The sequence below is a fragment of the Babylonia areolata genome, chromosome 23 (genome assembly GCF_041734735.1).
Source record: "Babylonia areolata isolate BAREFJ2019XMU chromosome 23, ASM4173473v1, whole genome shotgun sequence".
NCBI classification, from domain to species: Eukaryota; Metazoa; Mollusca; class Gastropoda; order Neogastropoda; family Buccinidae; genus Babylonia; species Babylonia areolata.
Window position 1 is genome coordinate 49,883,215 of NC_134898.1, and position 19,099 is coordinate 49,902,313.

The following is a 19,099-nucleotide window of genomic DNA, read 5'->3' on the forward strand; positions in this document are numbered from 1 at the left end:
TGTGTGTGAGCGTGTCCATATCAACAGGCGATAGGTAGCCAGATACCGAGTCTAAAGTTGAACCAAATGTAAGCTCGCGTGATACAGTCAAAACGAAAACTGGAGACAGTAAAAAAAAAAAAAAGAAAGAAAGAAAGAAAGAAAGAGAGAGAGAGAGAGAGAGAGAGAGAGAGAGAGAGAGAGAGAGAGAGAGAGGAACATGTGTTCAAAATGGCGAAAAGGATAGCACAATATTCAGTTCGTGACGTCTCTTCAGACGTCATTAAAAAAACAACAAACAAACGAACAAAAAAACAAAAACAAAACAAAAAACAACAACAAACAAACAAAAAAACAAAAACAACAACAACAAAAAACAAAACAACATCCATTCTGATGGTGAAACATGTGAAAGTCAACGACTAAAATAAAGTCTGATATCCCCGTTTCAGCATCAAACATAGCGGTAGAGTGTGTCTGCGTTGAAAGATTCATCATCATTTCTGACCTCCACATGTGTGTCTGCTGGTTTGGTGAATATGAAACGCTGCCCTTTAGTTCTAATCTCCAGTATTTTGAAACAACCAGTCCATTCGTTTCCAGCCCAGCACACAGTTTACATACCCCACAATCGCAGTGTTGTGAACAAGTGATGATTTTATCAAGACTGACTGACTGACGCTCTCCAATCTCAGGCCAGGGTGTTCGTGGCATTTAGAATGAAAGTGATTCATGTATAAATATACATGCATTCATACCAAGCATGTGTACAAGCATACTAATACATGTAGAACATACACACGTACCCCCCCCCCCCCCCACACACACACACACACGCACACACGCACACACACACACACACACACACACACACACACACACACACACAGAGTAGAAATTAAGAAATTACACTAGTCAATAAGATGATGGACGGAACGGAAGAGTCTTTTAGGAGACATTTCTCAAGGAGGCGTCCCTGCGTTCGCACAAAATCCATATACGCTACACCACATCTGAGGCATTTGCATGACCAGCAGAACCAAATGCGTTTAGTCAGGCCTTGAGTGCATGCATATATCTTTGTGTACCTGTCAGAGTGGAGTTCTTCAGCAGAATTGTGCCAGAGGACAACACTCTCGCTGCCATGGTTTCTCTTTTAATGCACCAAGAGCGTGCTGCGTAAGGGACCTCGGTTTATCGTCTCATTCGACTGACTTGACGCTCTGTTCGATTTTCTAGTCAAACTTGGGAGAAATGGCGAGAGCGGGATTCGAACCCAAACCCTCTCGGACTCTTTATTGCAAGATGAGCGTCTTAATCATTCTGCCACCTTCCTCCTTGTCAGTTATTAGCGTCTCCATTCTGGAATGTTATACCTCGCTCCCTGTTCTCCTTGTCATTGGCCCTCTCTCCTCTCTCTCCTCCACATGATGGCTGTCAGTGTGCCATCCCGTATAAAGAGAAACTCTTCAATATTTACCTTCAACACAGGGAAACTGTAGTTAGAGAATCTTCATTTAATGGTTGTCTTTATACTTTTTTTTAATTCAAAACAATGAGACTTTGTTTTAGTTTGGCTACCAAGTTGGTAGATAAATATTGTGAAGGAAATGATTATATCATGCGGGAAACGTCGAACTTTACGAGCACTTAGTTATTGATTTCACTGTTAAACAGTGCAGAAAAAAACACAGGAATAGGCAACAGGAAAAAGCGGACAGAGTACGGGAAGGGTGTTCTCTAGCTGCTGGTAAGGCTGCTGTCGATAGAAGTGAAATATTAACTGTGCAGTTATGAAAAACAAATATCAGAAGAACAAGACTAAAGAACTGAATAAAGAAAAAAATGAGCTTCTCTATTGACGATCAATGCAAACTACCTTTTCCAGGACCCGTGCCACTGGAGGCAAGAACGTGGAAAGCGATGACAGAAGACAAGGGCTGAATTCTTCTTCACTTAGAAGTACACGACCGCTGGTTACATTAATACTGTAACAAAATGTCTTCAATCACCGATATGTGTGACGGGACATTAACTCACTCAGTACGGCCAGTCCTCTGTTCTCCTCTGCACAGACCCCTCGGATGTCCAGTGGGTGTCTGAATGACCCAATCTTTAGCTTCCGTCGTCAGAATTGTGGTATCTTTGTCAACATTCACCTCTTCAGTATAAGAGCCTTCCACTTGCAATATTTTGATGATGGTAATTGGGGTGAAACGCTGTTAACGTCGTCTCTTTCGCCGTTCGTATGGAAAGAGTTAAACCAAATTTTCCTTCCTCCAGCGCAATGGTCGCTCATTTCCAGAGAGACAGTTGCATGTACGGTGACAGCGTCTCGCTGTTCAAAGAAACAGACGTCAGAGACCAGCGTCCGCCTCATTCTGAACAACAGACTACAGTTGTAACACCGACAAGCATCTGTGTGATTCCAGTTCATAACTGCGGAGCCACTTGCGCTCCCATCGGTGGAAACACAACCGGACTAGGATGGACTACCACGATTATTGAAATAATTAGGGAACTGCGTTTCTTTTAGTGGATGGGGTTTGCACCTACATGCTGATACGTTAGTTACTAAATTACGAGTTTGTTGATAAGTAGCTTGCTTATTTGTTGAGTGATTCGGGTTTGGGGTGTGTTGGTATGTAGTTGAGTATTTGTTTGGGTGGGTCATATGAACCCCCCCCCCCGCCCCCCCCTCCCCCCCCCCCCCCCACACACACACAGAACATCAAGTGAACTTCACAGGCACACACTGAACACACACATTCATTCATTCAACCAAACCCCCAAGCTTTCTTCAAACCAAAAGTAAAACGTAAATGAGGATACACATTTTTATTCGAAATTAAACGATGAAAAAGGGAATGCAAATGATAAGCAGACAAAGGGGTTCAAGGAAAAGATACGGATGTTTAGTAATAAACAGGGCAGCAGGAAGACAGCAATCAGCAGACAACCAGAGCAACAACGCTTTCCGGCCAACACATGTTGAAAGGCAAAGGCACAGGAAGTGGCATGCTGCAAACTGCATGAAGACTATTACTCTTCTGGAAGGATTACCCCTTCCATCCCCCCGCCCCCCTCCGATCCCCTCAATGAACATGCAAGACAAAGAAATAAACAAAATATCTAACCAAACTGAAACAACATTTAAAAATAATGATATAAAATTCCGTCCGAAAGCCACCCATTCGCACTCAGTGAACACACTTTCTGAAAGAAAATGTACATAAGAAGTATGAATAAAGAACAAGGAAAAAACGCGATAGTTTGGAAATAATTTATCAATGATAAAATCGACCTTGTGAAGATAGCAAAAATATATACATTCTTACAATAATAAAAAAGGTTCACAAGGAAAACATTAACTCCTTTCTAGAGGCTGAAATCCTATAAGCATATATAATGGATAACATTGTCACTATGGTTATGTCTAAAACACTTCTCTCACAACAGAAGACAACAAAGCCAGCCTGACTTTTCCAGCATTGGCCCTCACCTCCCAACGAATAAAACCAACCATCACCATCTCTCATCCCATAAACAGAACACAACAAACGAACAAAGACACACTTCTGACCGAAAACTGTCAAAGACAAACTACAACAGATAAGTTAAATTATTGCAACAGTGAAACTCATCTGCCTGCAGGGTACTACTACCCTGACGCTGGAAATAAGATGATACGCGTCAGAAGGGTGCTCCTACCCTCTTAGCTGGGGCACAAAGAACATAGAAACGCAGAACGTGAGCACCCGGAGGACAACTATCCTCACAAGAGGGTGCCAACGGGACTAAAAGCCCCGAAAGAAAACGGGCACGACCTTCCTCCAAGAAGGCCGCGAGCGCACAAGCTTCGAAAACTGCCACTGGCATGAAAGAGAGACTTGAACCTCTGCTCAGAGGTGAAACGGAAGCACAAAAATACTCCACGACTGCACGTGAAAAACGTAAAACTGGGAACAACACACACTAAATGAACAGTTGAATGGAGAGGGTAAACGGGGAAGCACATGCGCAAAACAAATTCAACGCGAAATTGTCCAGAGTTGTGACAATACCCCCCCCTCCAACCCCTGCAAGTCCAAATTATAAATATGGAACACATAAAGCAGTCAATGAATGAGAAGACAACAGACACCCCACTTCCATATTGTAAAATTCCACACAGGAACGAAAATCATCGCAGTGCTAAACTGCCGTCCACTTTGGTCCTGCAGGAAAGACAAAGGCTCGTAAACTGATCGAGATTGTCATGAGTGACATCCCACAAGAATTAACATTACTCACAAAACAAACCAAGGGAGATCACCCATGTCATCACCTGTGAAAGAAACTTGATTAATTACAGTTTGGCGGTCTGTTGATTAAAAAAAAACCCAAAAAACAAAACAAAACAACAACAACAACAACAACAAAAACCAACTCATTTGTATAACGAACTGGTACACAAACCCCAGAACATATGTTCCAACACTGCCCCACTTATGAGGATCTACGACGCCAGTTCTGGCCTGAGGGAGTAGAGCTACAGGCACAGCTTTGGGGTGACCGGACTGACCTGGAGAAAACCATGGGCTTCGTCAGGGCGACGAAGCTTCAAGTCTGACGCATCCCAACAATATTGAACGCTGAAGAAGAAGAAGACTGACGGACTAAGGGAACCTCACCCCTAGTCAGGGTGACATAATCAAAAACTAAAGAAAAGTGAATACGTTCAGTGGTTGGTCGATCACGCAAAACAATTTAGCCTTCTCGCAAACAGGCAACAACACCAGTGCACTTAGAATACAGTCCAAACGGAACTCAACAACCACTCAGTAAAACGTGTTTCCAAAAGCAGTGACAAAAACAAACAAGACGTCAAACCCTCCCCACCTTCACTGACCTAAGTACCCTGCATCTCCACCAAATTGTCACGCTCTTTTAGAGAGGGGACAGAAAACCCCCGCCCAACCCAGCACTAACACCCGGACAACACAAACACAGACTAAGATTTTCAAAGTTCACATACATATATTCAAACAAAGATTTTCACAAAAGAATCGCCGCAGTCGCGGCTGCAATTACCGATATATTAAAGTACTGAGAGAATCGATAAATAAACGCAAAAGAAAAAAAACAGAACTTGAAGAAACAAGTGGCCAGTGAAAAGCAGTTCTGAGAATGTTATCAGTGTGTACACTTAGGATGTTTGACAGACAAAAAAAGAAAAAAAAAATACTGAACCACTCTGCACAACACAAGAAGAGAAAACGATGACTTAGACGGAAAAAACTGCAGAAAAAAAAAGATTAAGACGACGATGCTAACTGTATGAGAGCAAACGACAACAGTGATAAGAGGGCAGCAGGAAGACAGCAGTCAGCAGACAACCGGAGCAGCAACGCCACCCGGCCAACACATGTTGAAGGGCAAAGGCACCGGAAGTGGGATGCTGCAGACTGCATGGTCTATGACTCTTCTGGAAGGATTACCCCTGCTCCCCTCAATGAACACGCAAGACAAAGAGATAAAGATCTGACCAAACTGAAACAGCATTTGAAAACATTGATATGAAATTCTGTTCAACCTCCAACCCTTCGCACTCATTAGTGAACACACTTTCTGAAAGAAAATGTACATAAGAAAAGAAGAAGAGTATGGAAAAAACACTATAGTTTGGAAATCATTTATCAATGACAGAATCGACCTTATCAAAATAGAAAATATACACATTCTTACAATAATATAAAAGGGGTTTACAAGGAAAACTTTAACTCGTTTCTAGCGGCTGAAAATCCTATTGGCGTACATAATGGATCACATTTTCACCATAATTCCAAAACAATTATGTTTAAAACACTTCTCTCACAACAGAAGACAACAAAGCAAGCCTGACTTTTCAGGCATTGGTCCTCACCTCCCAACGAATAAAACCAACCATCACCATCTCTCATCCCATGTACAGAACATGATAAATGAATAAAGAAACACTTGTAACCAAAAACTGACAAGGACAAACTACAACAGATAAGTTAAATTATTGCAACAATGAAACTCACCTACCCACCGGGGACTAGTACCCTGATGCTGGAAATAATAAGATGACACACACCCAGCAAGGTACTCCTACCCTCTGAGCTAGGGCACAAAGAACATAGAAATGCAGAACTTGAGCACCCAGAGGAAAACAGTTCTCACAAGAGGGTGCCAACTGGGCAAAAAGCCCCAGACCAAATCGGGCACAACCTTCCTCCAAGAAGGCCATGGGCGCACAAGCTTCGAAAATTGCCACTGGCATGAAAGAGAGACTTGAACCTCTGCTCAGAAGTGAACTGAAAGCACAAACAATACGCCACGATTGCACGTGAAAAAACGTAAAACAGGAAGCCACACACTTTAAGGGTGGTAAGAGGGGAAGGGCATGCACAAAACTAATTCTACGCGAAATTGTCATGAGTTGTGACAATACCTCCAACACAGTTAAGATTATAAACACGGAACACATAAAGCAGTCACAATGAATGTCAAGACATTAGACATAACAGACACCCCACTTCCATGATGCAAACGTCCATGCAGGGACAAAAATCATTGCAGGGATAAACCGCCGTTCGCGCTGGTCCTACAGGAAAAATAACGGCTCTTAAAAAAAACAAAAAACAAAACAAAAAACAAAACAAAAACAAAACAAAACAAACAAGCAAACAAACAAACAAACAAAAAAAACCCAGTTGATAGGAACAAACGAAATTTAGTCCGTTTTATCCCCATTTTAAAGGAAACAACTAAATCAACAATTTAACAGTTGAAATAGTACCTGTTGAAATTAAAGTTAACAATCATTATTATTGACAGATAAAGAGGTAGCACATGACAGAACTGAACCAAAGTAATGCCTCTGGCCCTATAGCCAGAACCCATAACTGAGGGTAAATGGCATTGGTAGAAACACAGAGAACACAGAATCAATAACCACCTGGAGGAAACAATGATCCTCACATCAGGGTGCCATCCAACTGGGCAAAAAGCCCCTAACCCCAAACGGGCAACTGACAAAACAGAACGAAAGAAAAGCATCTGGTCCTACCAAGTTAGGGTGGATGGTGAAAGAGAACCTGGAGCTACACACACTAAATGAACAGTTCAATGGGGAGGGGGGCGGGGGAGGGGGAGGGGAGGGAGTTAACGGGGAAGGGCATACACAAAACAATTTTTAAGCGAAATTGTCAAGAGTTGTGACAACATGTCCCGAAATGGAGGCTACTAACACTGCAAAAGAACTTTTCCAGCCTGTTCATTCACTTCATCAGTAGACGTGCATCACGACTCATCGACAGGTGTTGGTTCGTGAACCATGACGTGAGTGTTTTCTCAAAGGGTGGATTACACGTGGCGTGGCATTTTCTCTCTCACACCACACTACAAAAAGTAGAGCACGAAAGTTAGTGTAAAAGCATGTCCCGGAATTGAAGGCTACTAACACTACAAAAGAACCTTTTCAGCCTGTTTATTCACTGAAGGCACTGTCCTCGATGGACGCCGGGTCAGTCCCCTGTGTGGGAGGGGCAATGGGGTCTGTGTCCTCCCCCGGGGGTGTGGTGGTGCTGACGTCTGGGATCTTGACCAGGTGGGGGTTGGGTGAGCGGGTAAGGGTGGAGGTGGCGTGAGGTGGGGCTCCGGACAGCGGCATGCTGCTCCAGGGTTCCTGGTACTGCACTGCGTTCTCGTACAGCTGTCGGGGGTCTGTGGGAAAAGTAAAATGGATGAATGAGTGGGTGGGTGGATGAATGGATGTACGGATGCATGTATAGATATATGGATGGACAGACGGACTGATGGTTAGCTATTTAGTCAGTTTGTAAGGCTGTGTTGGTCGATCGGTTCTGGGGAGAGTGAGTGAGTGAGTATTCAGTTGGTCAGTTAGTTAGCCAATTAGTTCTTCATAATCGTTGTCATTGTGTGTTCTGTCGTCATAATCGCCATCATCATCGCTATCGTTGTCATTACCACAATCATCGTCATTTTGTTCATCGTAGTGGTGGTGGTGTTGGCGGTGGTTGTACCTTTCCTGTCCAGGGTGAGGGAGGTGGCCGGCAGAGCGTTGAAGGGCCGCTGGTAGTTCATCACCAGCCGCATCCCCTCGCCAGGAACCTCGGGTGCCGCCATGCTGGGGGCAGGGGAGGTGGGGGCCTGATGGGACAGCGTGCCCATGCTCCCCATCCCTCCTCTTCCTCCTGCCCCCACTCTCAGTGCAGCCTGCGTGGTGTAGCGGAAGGATTTATCCGTGACCCCGCTCCGGAAGGAGACGCTGTCCGGGTCGACAGCTGATTTCCGCTTCCGGCGTTTCTCTGTAAATCATTGGTAACCAGAAGATGGAAGGGGATATGTGGAAGGGTCGAGATGAAGAGATGAATGGAGATGATGTGTAGAAGGGTCGAGTTGAACGGAATGGGTGGAATCGGCGAGTGGAAGATTGAGTGGAAGGGTTGAGTAGGAGGTGCAAGTGGACGTAGGAATGGGGCGAATGGATGGTGGACGGAAGGGATGAAGGGGAAGGGGTGAGTTGGAGAAATGAACCCGACAGAGGGAATGGAAGCCGGGAACGGAGATGATGTGTGGAAGAGGAGAGAGGGAAGGGAGGGAAGTGGATGGATAAAAGTGGTGAGTGAAAGGGGCGAGGGGCAAGCTGTGATTGGGAAGGTGTGTTTGTAAGGTGGTGGGTGGATGTTGACAATTGAAAGGTGGAAAGCGGAAGGTGCACACACACACACACACACACACACACACACACACACACGTGGGCGCGCATTCGCATTCACACACATACGAGACAGACAAAGAGAACTGAGTGAGACAAACGGAGACCAAGAGCCAGTTGCATTGCTCGGACGGAATAGCCTAGCATGGTCGTAACCAGCTACTAACTGTGTGTAGTATGGAATTGACCAATGACGTAGTTCGGTCAACGTAGGCATTTAGTCACGTGCAACTGTCAAACAAGTTAGAACCAAGCACTACAACTTGCTCCAAGAAAGGGACAGACAGATAGACAAAGGGAGATTAGAGAGAGCGAGAAACACACACACACACACACACACACACACACACACACACACACACACACACACACAGATTACCTTTGCAGATGATCCATCCCAGCACAGAGCAGATGACCACCAGGATGATCATGGCGACGACAACGACGATGAACAAGGCGCTTGAAACACCGCCATTCTCTGCTGAAACACACACACACACACACACACACACACACACACACACACGCACACACGCACACGCACACGCACAAGCACGCACGCACAAGCACGCACACACTCGCGCACGCACTCGCTGTATTTGCTCAAAGGCAGTTACATCGGAAAACTTACACATTAAAGTTCACAAGCTTTTCTGATCACTGCTGACTACAATTAGAATTATACATGTGGGTTTTGTGAATGACATTGAAGTTTATAGAATTGTTAATAAATCCACACATATAATCAAGTCGCTATAATCATTATGAAAACAAAATATACTGTTACCATGAAAGAAGAGACATGAAATCAATTTTGAATGCACTGATAATCAACCATGCAACAAGTCTTTTTTTTTTTTTTTTTTTTTTAGCTGCCCAATCATCTGCACCGTTTCAGTGGCATTACTCAACGTACTTAGGACACCATCTACTAAGCCCCCTACTAACGACAATAATGGCTTAGTCGCGGAGCCAGACTGAGTGAGTGTCCCTCCCAGACCATGCAGCCAGTCTCTGCGCCAAGCATATTTTGCTGAACGCAAGATACACAGCGACTGGTATATACAAAGAAACATTCACCTGAGAATCTCATGGTAAGAAAAGTTGAATGAGGCTCTCAATAAAAATCCAAAGGCTTTGTTTTCAGCAAACATTTGTGACTCCTCGCATCTTTTTCCGCAAGCATAAGGTACAAGTATAGTTTTTCATTCTTTCCATTAGTATTAGTTACCATTATTTCTTCTCACAGTATACTCATGTTGTCGTGTTGTCATCCTATCCTTCATTCATCCTTTATGGGCTGCATTGTGAAGTCACTGGATTATGACTGAAGCCCCCGCCTCGCCCTCACGAAACGGTCACTGGTGTCTCTGGATCACTTGCCACAGGGGATGATAGTTCACTTCCAATGCCGAGATGTCTGAGGAATTCACAGGGTACGAAACTGAGGTCATATCAGGCATACAGTGGGATCTGTCCTTGTGGGAGATTTCAAATGGCTTCCTATTGTAATCTTTGAAGGGATTCTATTTAACATTCTCGCATCAGCTTGGCAGATATGGTGCAGCGTATATGGATTTGTCCGAACGCAGTGACGCCTCCTCGAGCTACTGATACTAATACTTCTTTCTGATCCTTGCAAAGTTATTTTAAAACGACGGATGGGTTGTTTAGTTCTCAACTACACGAGTTATTCTCAACTAATATGTTGTTCGTTCTCTCTCTCTCTGTATATATACCGACAGACAGACAAACATAAAATCAACAGGAACAGGTTTATTACATTGACCCAAGTTGTTCACCCACAGGAGACAAAAAGCCACGGAAGGGGGCGCAATGACATGTAATATTTCAAAAGCAGTCTCTTCCAGTGATCCCACTCACCATGCAAAAGATGCACAACGCAATTTATAGAACTGGTAAGTATCTAGGTATCAGGGAAACTGGTGTCAATATAATTGTGTTGTAGGTTTCCAAAAAGTCTCTGATAATGTATGCCATGACCCACTGTTACTGAAACCACACATAATATGAATAAACGTAAATGATTTGACTTAATTAACATTTTACACTAATTCTATAATCTGCGCAAAATCAGGAGAATGTTTCAACATTTACTTCTCCTCTGTTTGATATTTTTCATAAATGTCACAACAGATGTGGCAGTTATGAAACCTCACCTAAGATTAACAGCTTTTATACTTAGGCTTCTATACGAACCCTCATAGTATTCAAAATCATCATCATCATAGTCGTTATCGTCGTCACCATCGTAGTTATCGTTCTGATTCTGAAACGCTTTCGCAGATAACGCCATAGCTATTTCAGCATAACAATGCATAATCTGCTACAGCTACTGCTACTGCAAGCGACACTACTACAGTTATCACTACTACCACTATTTCTGATATTGTAGCTGACAACAATAATTCCTTCACCACCACCAAGTATAAAGTACTCATTCACTCAAAAAAGAAAAACAACAACAACAACAACAACAAACAAAAAAAAAAACAAAAAAAAACCGGAAGACAAGTGACATGTGTGAATAATAGTCCTTCGTGTTCGACTATGACCATGAAATCAAATATGCTGTCCCGACTATCTGGGCAAAGAATTTGATAATTGTGGAGAGTGTCTTGCCTATGTTACATCCCCACTCTCTCGGCCAAGAGTGTTTTACAAGTAAAATGCACTTGAAAATAGGCACTCACTACCCGAAGTAGCGACGTCCGGTTTTTCCTCAGTTTCAGTTTCCGTGGCTGCCACAGGGAACAGAAAAAAAGAAATGTCTCCAGCACAAAGGCAAGACAGCATAATCATGCAGAAACATGCAGATGCACTCACTCATGTATGCATACCCTCATATACGCATACACACACACACAGAGGCACATACACGCATTCACACAGAATATATCTTTGTATCTGTCCATCCATCGATCTGTCTATCCATCTATCTGTCTGTCTGACTGTCTGTATGACTTGTCTTCTTTCTTTCTTAATTCAGAAACGAAATCTCACACATAGAAAACTATAGGTAAGAATCGAAAATGGAAAACATGTGCAGGCAAAGACACTGAGACGTGATGAAAAAACAAACAAAAAAACCCAAAACAAACAAACAAACAAAAAAAGCCCAACCATGCTACTACTGGCGAGACAAAAGCACAGCATTTAGGTACAGGTTCGTTGTTTCCTATACCCGCATCTTTTGTTTACCTGACTGTCAGCTGATGAAGTACCACTGGCTTGAGGTTGTGCACCTTGAATGCAAAAGTTTCTATTCTTATAAGTAATCAATGCTAAGAGTAATGGAGTTGATTGATAATGCAACACTCACGTCTTGTGGTCAAAGCTGAGGGTGTTGTTGATTCTGCAAAAACAAACTGTTCCAAATATATTGGAAATACGTGGAAATGCGCGAACGCATATCTAGTGTTTTCATCGTTCACATGATTTGTTAGATGGTTTGATTTTTATTATATATCTATCTAATTAATTACCTATGTATGTATGTATCTATCTATCTATCTGTCTGTCTGTCTGTCTGTCTGTCTTTGTGTCTATGCCTGTCTGCCTGTCTGTCTGTGTCTGAAAGGCATGCAGACAGAGACAGAGAAACAGAGAATACAGTTACAGAGAGAAAGACAAGGCAAGACAAAATTCTTTATTTCGAGGATAATAGATAAGCACTGGTGTGTTATTTACATCCAGTCCCCGCCATGAATAGGGTCTACACTACACAATACTAAACAAAATTAAAGCATGGTGTTAGTAGAAATACATAAGAGGAGAGAAAAAAAATATACGTAAAAGAGAGAGAAAAAAAGAACACACACACACACACACACACACACACACACACACACACACACACACACACATACATACACACATACATGACATACAGGCACAAGCATGGTGTTAGGAAAATGCATAGGAAACAATGAACAAAATGAAAGAAACAAACACACATAACACACACCGCACCACAGACCAGAATAGGGGAGGGAGGGCGGAGGGAGAGAGAGAGAGAGAGAGAGAGAGAGAGAGAGAGAGAGAGAGAGAGAGAGAGAGAGAGAGATGGATATTTTTGTTTATTGAGTTCGTATGTCTGTGAATGTGGGCGGGCGTGTCTGCGGTTCTCTTCGTGAATGCAGATGTGTGTGTGTGCTGGAGGGGGTGTGGTGGGGGGTCAGTGTGTGGGTGGGTGTGGGTGTGCTTGTGGACGCTTTTCGGTGTTCGTGAGTACATAGATGTGTGTGTGTGTGTGTGTGTGTGTGTGTGTGTGTGTGTGTGTGTGTGCGAGAGAGAGAGAGGGGTGGATGGTGGTGGATTGGAAGCTGTAGCGCGTGGGTGCGTGTTTGGGTATGATCAAATTCATCATAACAATACGTCTGCATTCCTGCGTTTTCTCACCTTCTCGTTTGATGTTGATGACATAAGTACACTGAATCGTTTTACCACCGACGTATTCATTTATCTCACACTGGTATTCTCTGCGTTCTCCTTCCTCAAGGTCAGTCACCAACACGCTGACAGAATTGGCCTCCGGTTTGCAGGAAGCGAAGACTTCTTTGGTGATGCACTTATTTTCTTCTTGGGAAGTCTTTATAAGACTGACCAGATTATTGGACGTATTTGCCTCCCGTATATACACACTGGAGACTTCGTTTCCACTGCAGTTCAAAATCACAAAGTGCGTTCCGTCGAACTTTCTCTGTAGAAACGCTGCAAAACAATTAAGACCTCGTGTTTATCAACATCGGACACAACAACAACTACAACAACCACTGTCACCATCATCACTGTCAGATTATTTTCTTTTCTGTCCTGAACCGCTTCTGTGACAACACCTGCACAGCCGCATCCAGGTTAGTGCTGTTGCACCGGCAGACAACAGAGAGCTGTTAGTGCCGGGATGAAGTAAGTACACACACCAGAGAAGACCCTGCATTGCTGCGGAGTTATTTTGTTCAACAGCCTGTTCCCAGTAGCACAGTATACGACATAGCGTGGCCTCTGAAAGGTTAAATGAAACATTAAAGGACCTGCAGCCTTTTATGGATATGATGGCAGTGAATCTATACTCGCTGTATCTAGGGCTCGGCATAGGGAGGTGGGGCCCAAACCTCTCCTTCCCGATCGAAGTCAGTTACCTATTCACACTGGGTGGAGTAAAGAAACTCGGAATGATGTGCCGTTCCCAATGATGCAAGGGAATCCTTTTTGTTTCTATTGTGATGAAAAATCATTGTTAATGTATTTGTCTGATTGCTCGTGTGGGGCTTTTATTTTTCAATTCTGTCATTATTTTTTAAACTGTCTGAGATCACTCTTTTTCTTTCTACGGTGTGTGTCCAAGACGTCGATGTATAATGTGTCTGTGTCCCCCGGTGGTACATTGAATAGACTCCTTGTCTTGCCTTGCCTTCCACCACTGTATGCATCGAACTCTGGTCACTGGCGTCTCCTCCCTTCTGACGACAGTAACGACCGGTCGTGGAGCAACACAAAGTGAGCGCCTTCTCTGCGGTATTGCTTTTTATTGTATTGTATTGTATTACTCTTTGTCGCAATTGATTTTTCTTTATTCGTGTACCTGTCAGAGTTGATTTATTTTTAATCTTGCCAGAGGACAACTATTTTGTTGCCATGGGTTCTGTTTCAGTGCGCCAAGTGCGTGCTGTACACGGGACCTCAGTTTATTGTCTCATCCGAAAGACTAGACGCTAAAATTGATTTTCCAGTCAAACTCGGGAACTCAGAACTGTTTTAATATAAGGCCACCGACCTGTATACATATGGATGTGCGTGTTGTACACACACACACACACACACACACACACACACACACACACACACCACACACACACACACACACACACACACACACACACACACACACACACACACACACACACACACACACATGAAAACCAAACCTACCAGTCAAACTCGGGAGAAAGGGCGAGAGCGGGATTCGAACCCACACCCCTATGGACTCTGTATTGGCAGCTGAGCGACTAAACCATTCTGCCACCTTCCTTTTATTATGCAAAAATCGTGAAATCCAGAACACCTTGGTGAAAAACCACTACAACAAAAGAACGAAGACAAATCCAACAGATGTCAACTGTAGAAGGGAACAGGAGTATCTTCCGTGTTATGTGTTCGTTCACTGATATTCTCAGCGGTGCACAGGAAAACGTTTTTTTAAAAAAAAACAAAAACAAAACAACAACAACAACAAAACAAAAAAACAACAAAAACAACAACAAAAAACCCACATCAACAACGCAGCATTTTGTTTCCTTGTTCTGAGCAATCAAGGTTCACAGAGGCTCAAAGTGAAAGGAAGTGAAAATCACTTAATTAAGCAAGGGCTAGAGTTTATCCTGCTCAGCACCTTTCGCATATACAGAGAAAATCATGTACAAATCGTTCAATCAATAAAACAATATGTATATATATATATGCCTCTCTGTTTCTCTAATTTACTAGCTGTATGTTGTTGTTGTTTTGTGTGTGTGTGTGTGTGTGTGTGTGTGTGTGTGTGTGTGTGTGTGTGTGTGTGTATGTGCTTGTCTGTGCTTGTCTGTGTCTGTGTATCTGTGTCTGTGTGCTTGTGTGTGTGTGTGTGTGTGTGTGTGTGTGTGTGTGTGTGTGTGTGTGTGTGTGTTACGTTTTTGAGCATGCGTTGTTGGTTGTTATTTTTTTCTTCTTTTTTATTTTTTTTAGGGTGTGTGAAGACAGCAATCATGCCTCAATATCTAATACGTTAGTACTCGCTCGCTCGTTCCTCTGTGAGACGCCACCAACAATCTCATACAGCCTCAGTCGTCGCTAACTTCTCAATGGTAGCTGGCGCATCAAAACAAAAACCTCTCTGTGAGATGTGTAACAGAAACGCAAACGAGGAAAACTACGGCCGTTGATTATGAGGAAACAGGAAAAACACCCACCCCCTCCAACCCCCCTTCTCTCTTTCCATCGATAGCTCGCTCTGTGCGGGAAAGAAATAACAAGAACAGAAACATGAACAAGAAGGACTTTAATCTCCAGGCCAACCGCCCATAGAAATTTAAAAAAACCAACACAATATGGTTATAGCTAGTGCGTAGAAAGAGAAAGTGCGCGCGCGCGTGTGCGTGTGTTGAGAGAGAGAGAGAGGGTGGTGGTGGTGGGGAGGGTGGAGGGCGTGGGGGGAGAGGGAGAGATACAGATTGTGTGTATATGTGTATGTCTATATAAATCTGTACTTCCATACGTGTTTTCTCTTTTTCGTGACCAGGAATTGCTCGATTCTATTTCATTTGTCTGTTTTTTTCGTTACCAACTTTAGCTCGACGTGAAATTTATTTGAAAATGTTTACAATTGAAACACTGTCCGTTTTGTATCAGCCATTTCTGCTTCTTTATTGATTGTGATTTTCCCAAAGATGTTGCTGGTGTATGCAGTGTGTGTGTGTGTGTGTGTGTGTGTGTGTGTGTGTGTGTGTGTGTGTGTGTGTGTGTGTGTGTAGTCACATTTTGGTGTGTGTATGTAACATAGATATGATGTTTTATGTTAACAAAAGCGTTTTTGTAAAGCACCTAGAGCAGATTTCTGGATAGTGTGCTATATAAGTATCCATTATTATTATAAAAGTCCTTAACTTGTTTATCAGCCAGTTTACTGGCATGAATGAATGATGGCAAAGATATGATGATGATGATGATGATGATGATGATGATGACAAGAAGAAGAAGAAGAAGATGATGAATCACGAGGTAGATCACATGGGATTCCTGCTTAATAACAACAGCAACGAAAACGAGTGGTGGGGTGTTACCAGAACTAACTTTTTTTTTTACCCAGGTCATTTTTGCTCACAATCAGAATTCAAAGCTATGTGCCCAGAATGGAGTTGGTAACAGGCTTTTTGCGCAAGTCATTCTCTGGATAAAAGGTCTGGATAAAATGTTGTGGTCTCCTTTAGCCCTTTTCAGTAAAGTGTGCTCGCGAATCATTATATCTGATCTGTGTGTTGATAATGATAAATACTGAAGGAATGCACACTTTCTTGCAGAGGATGCTACTCTTACCGTCAAACCGACCATTATGTCGAAAGTAGATCATTCAGTCGATCTATCCCTTGAATGCCTGAAGCACATAGTGTACATAGTACCTTAAGTCTCGCCATATGAGAGGGACAGAAAGTGAAAAGCTAATATAAGAAATATTAAAATGAAAATAACGGTCATTACAAAGACAACGAACCTGTAGTCAACGAACGGAGTTACTCCGCCTGGATAATGCAAGGCCTTCACAATGAGTGTGAAACACAACAGCCTTCCATGCACTGAGTCATATTATGAAACGTTATGTTTTGGATGAGTGTAACTTCTATACTACATACGAAACTTATGATAAAAGAAAGCGATAATTGGTTGCTATTAATCCATGTCCCAGTGTGTCAGTGTCAGAAAGCTAATTTTACTTATGCGTGTTGTCAGTCCTAAACATGTACTGGCTGTACTGGCATTCATACCTCTCAGTTTGTAACAGATCCAGTAAGAAACCTCTCCTTTACAAAACAAACAAACAAACAAAAATTGTATCCAAATCTTATTCGTTCACAATACCGTGGAAATCATCACCTTATTTTATGCATAACTTAATTCATCTCATTATAAAATATTCAACACTCAATTTTTTTTCAATTAAAAAACAACAACACACAAACAAACTATTATCTGGGTTGGGGAGTTTACTTAACAAGCGAAGCCAATAGTTTACTAAGCGACAGTGTCACCAAAAAAGAGCAGGATCACATAAGGTCCACACACACCAAAAACCCGTTCCCATTCAAAGGTTCACACAACTGAAAGAAAAAAATGCACAAATAAACCCAAAACAAACACCAACGACAAAGAAACAAACAAACAACAAAAACAAACAAATATTTCCTCTGTTAATCCGTTGGACAAGGGACTCGCGCACTTCAGTCCACTGTTCAAGGAGCAAAACCTGATACTTGTTCAGGATTTGTCCCGATACACTTTTAACAAAACATCAGGTGGCTATACTGGAGGATACAAAGCTATCTATTAATCACATGGCTCAACAACAAATTTACTCAAGAGTTGTATTTTTCTCACCCTCTGTGGAACATTCTTAAAACACCGTCACGCAATTAGCACTTGTCACGAAAATAAAAAGACCTTAAGCAAATGAATGTCGGCGGGCTTGCCAACATATCTGACAGTCAAATAAAAATTCCTAAGTTTTATGAAACAGAAAAAAATGTAACAGTAATCTTTTAATGTATGTATGTACGTATATTATATACCTATAATATATATAATATAATACATATATATATATATATATATATATATATATATATATATATATCCACGACTCTCTTAATAATCACACCCTTTTTGCTATAGACATAATCAAACCTTTATTGCAAGAGGAATGACTACGGTTTTGACAGAAATAATCATAGATGTACATTTTCCTTAAACCACTCAACGATGTTTGACTATCGTGCCTGTTGTGTAAAAAGATAATATCATTTCAATCCTGTTATACACGTAGCTTTTATTTCCTCCCCCCTCTATTACTTTCCTTTTATTTTTCTTTGTTTGTTATTTGTTGTTGTCTTTTTCCTCTGTACCAGCACAGCATTAAGTTATCTGAGTGGCGTTTTTGCCCATTAACACGTTTTTGTTGTTTTTTGTTGTAATGTTTTGCTCTGACAATTAATAGCGACTATGGGTATGTCAGGATTGTCACGGGTTTAAAGCAAGATAGATTGAAGAAACAATCAAGTTTACTGTTTATCTGTCATCTTACCTTCTTCGTCCGGACGACATTCAGAACAACAGCCCCACTGCCACCACAGACCCTGCAGCAGCAGCAACATCCACAGACACACACCGTGCCACTTCTTCTTCTTCTTCTCCATCGTCACTGCTGCTGGGTGTCACCAGTGCACTGTTTGTCCCACGTTGGACCTTGATGTCTGGGCGTCGCTGCTCAGTTCAGGAAGTTTTTACCCTTTGTGGCAGAGCACGTGATTTACTATGTATGGGCAGCGTTCGTGTCAATGCCCAACACCCACAGTTGTTCTTTGTTTGTTTTTCCTCGTTTTGGGCCACTCCACTGACAATTGTTCTTCCCGTCCCCTATGGGGGTATGAAGTGGAGATTGTCTTGATTTTATTGGCCGGTGCGCGAGGGGGGGGGGAGGGGGCATGTAAAAATGAGTTCAGCACGATTACCCCCGTCGGACTTGTGGACTAATTTTAGGCATCACAGAGAGTATTGTTTGCGATGGGGAACAGTCGCATGGTGTGAATGCTTTTGCTAGAACTGTGA

The 19,099-nt window shown here is 42.6% G+C and overlaps 1 protein-coding gene across 5 annotated transcripts; it reads right to left on the bottom strand.

Annotated features, from left to right (window-relative positions):
• Nucleotides 1–2,802: 2,802 nt before the first annotated feature.
• LOC143297572 (uncharacterized) lies at nt 2,803–18,865 on the bottom strand. 5 transcript variants are annotated; one of them, XM_076609960.1, is made up of 7 exons: nt 18,576–18,865; nt 13,148–13,459; nt 12,069–12,101; nt 11,440–11,487; nt 9,105–9,203; nt 8,031–8,315; nt 2,803–7,710 (listed from the first exon to the last, which is right to left on the bottom strand). In XM_076609960.1, exons 1-7 carry the CDS (start codon nt 18,685–18,687, stop codon nt 7,475–7,477), a joined length of 1,125 nt encoding a protein of 374 aa, XP_076466075.1. In that variant the 5' UTR covers nt 18,688–18,865; the 3' UTR covers nt 2,803–7,474. The 5 variants fall into 5 exon arrangements, with proteins under 5 accessions (XP_076466075.1, XP_076466074.1, XP_076466076.1 ...); XM_076609959.1 differs by having other exon boundaries at nt 9,105–9,206; XM_076609961.1 differs by lacking the exon at nt 12,069–12,101 and having other exon boundaries at nt 9,105–9,206.
• Nucleotides 18,866–19,099: the final 234 nt, after the last annotated feature.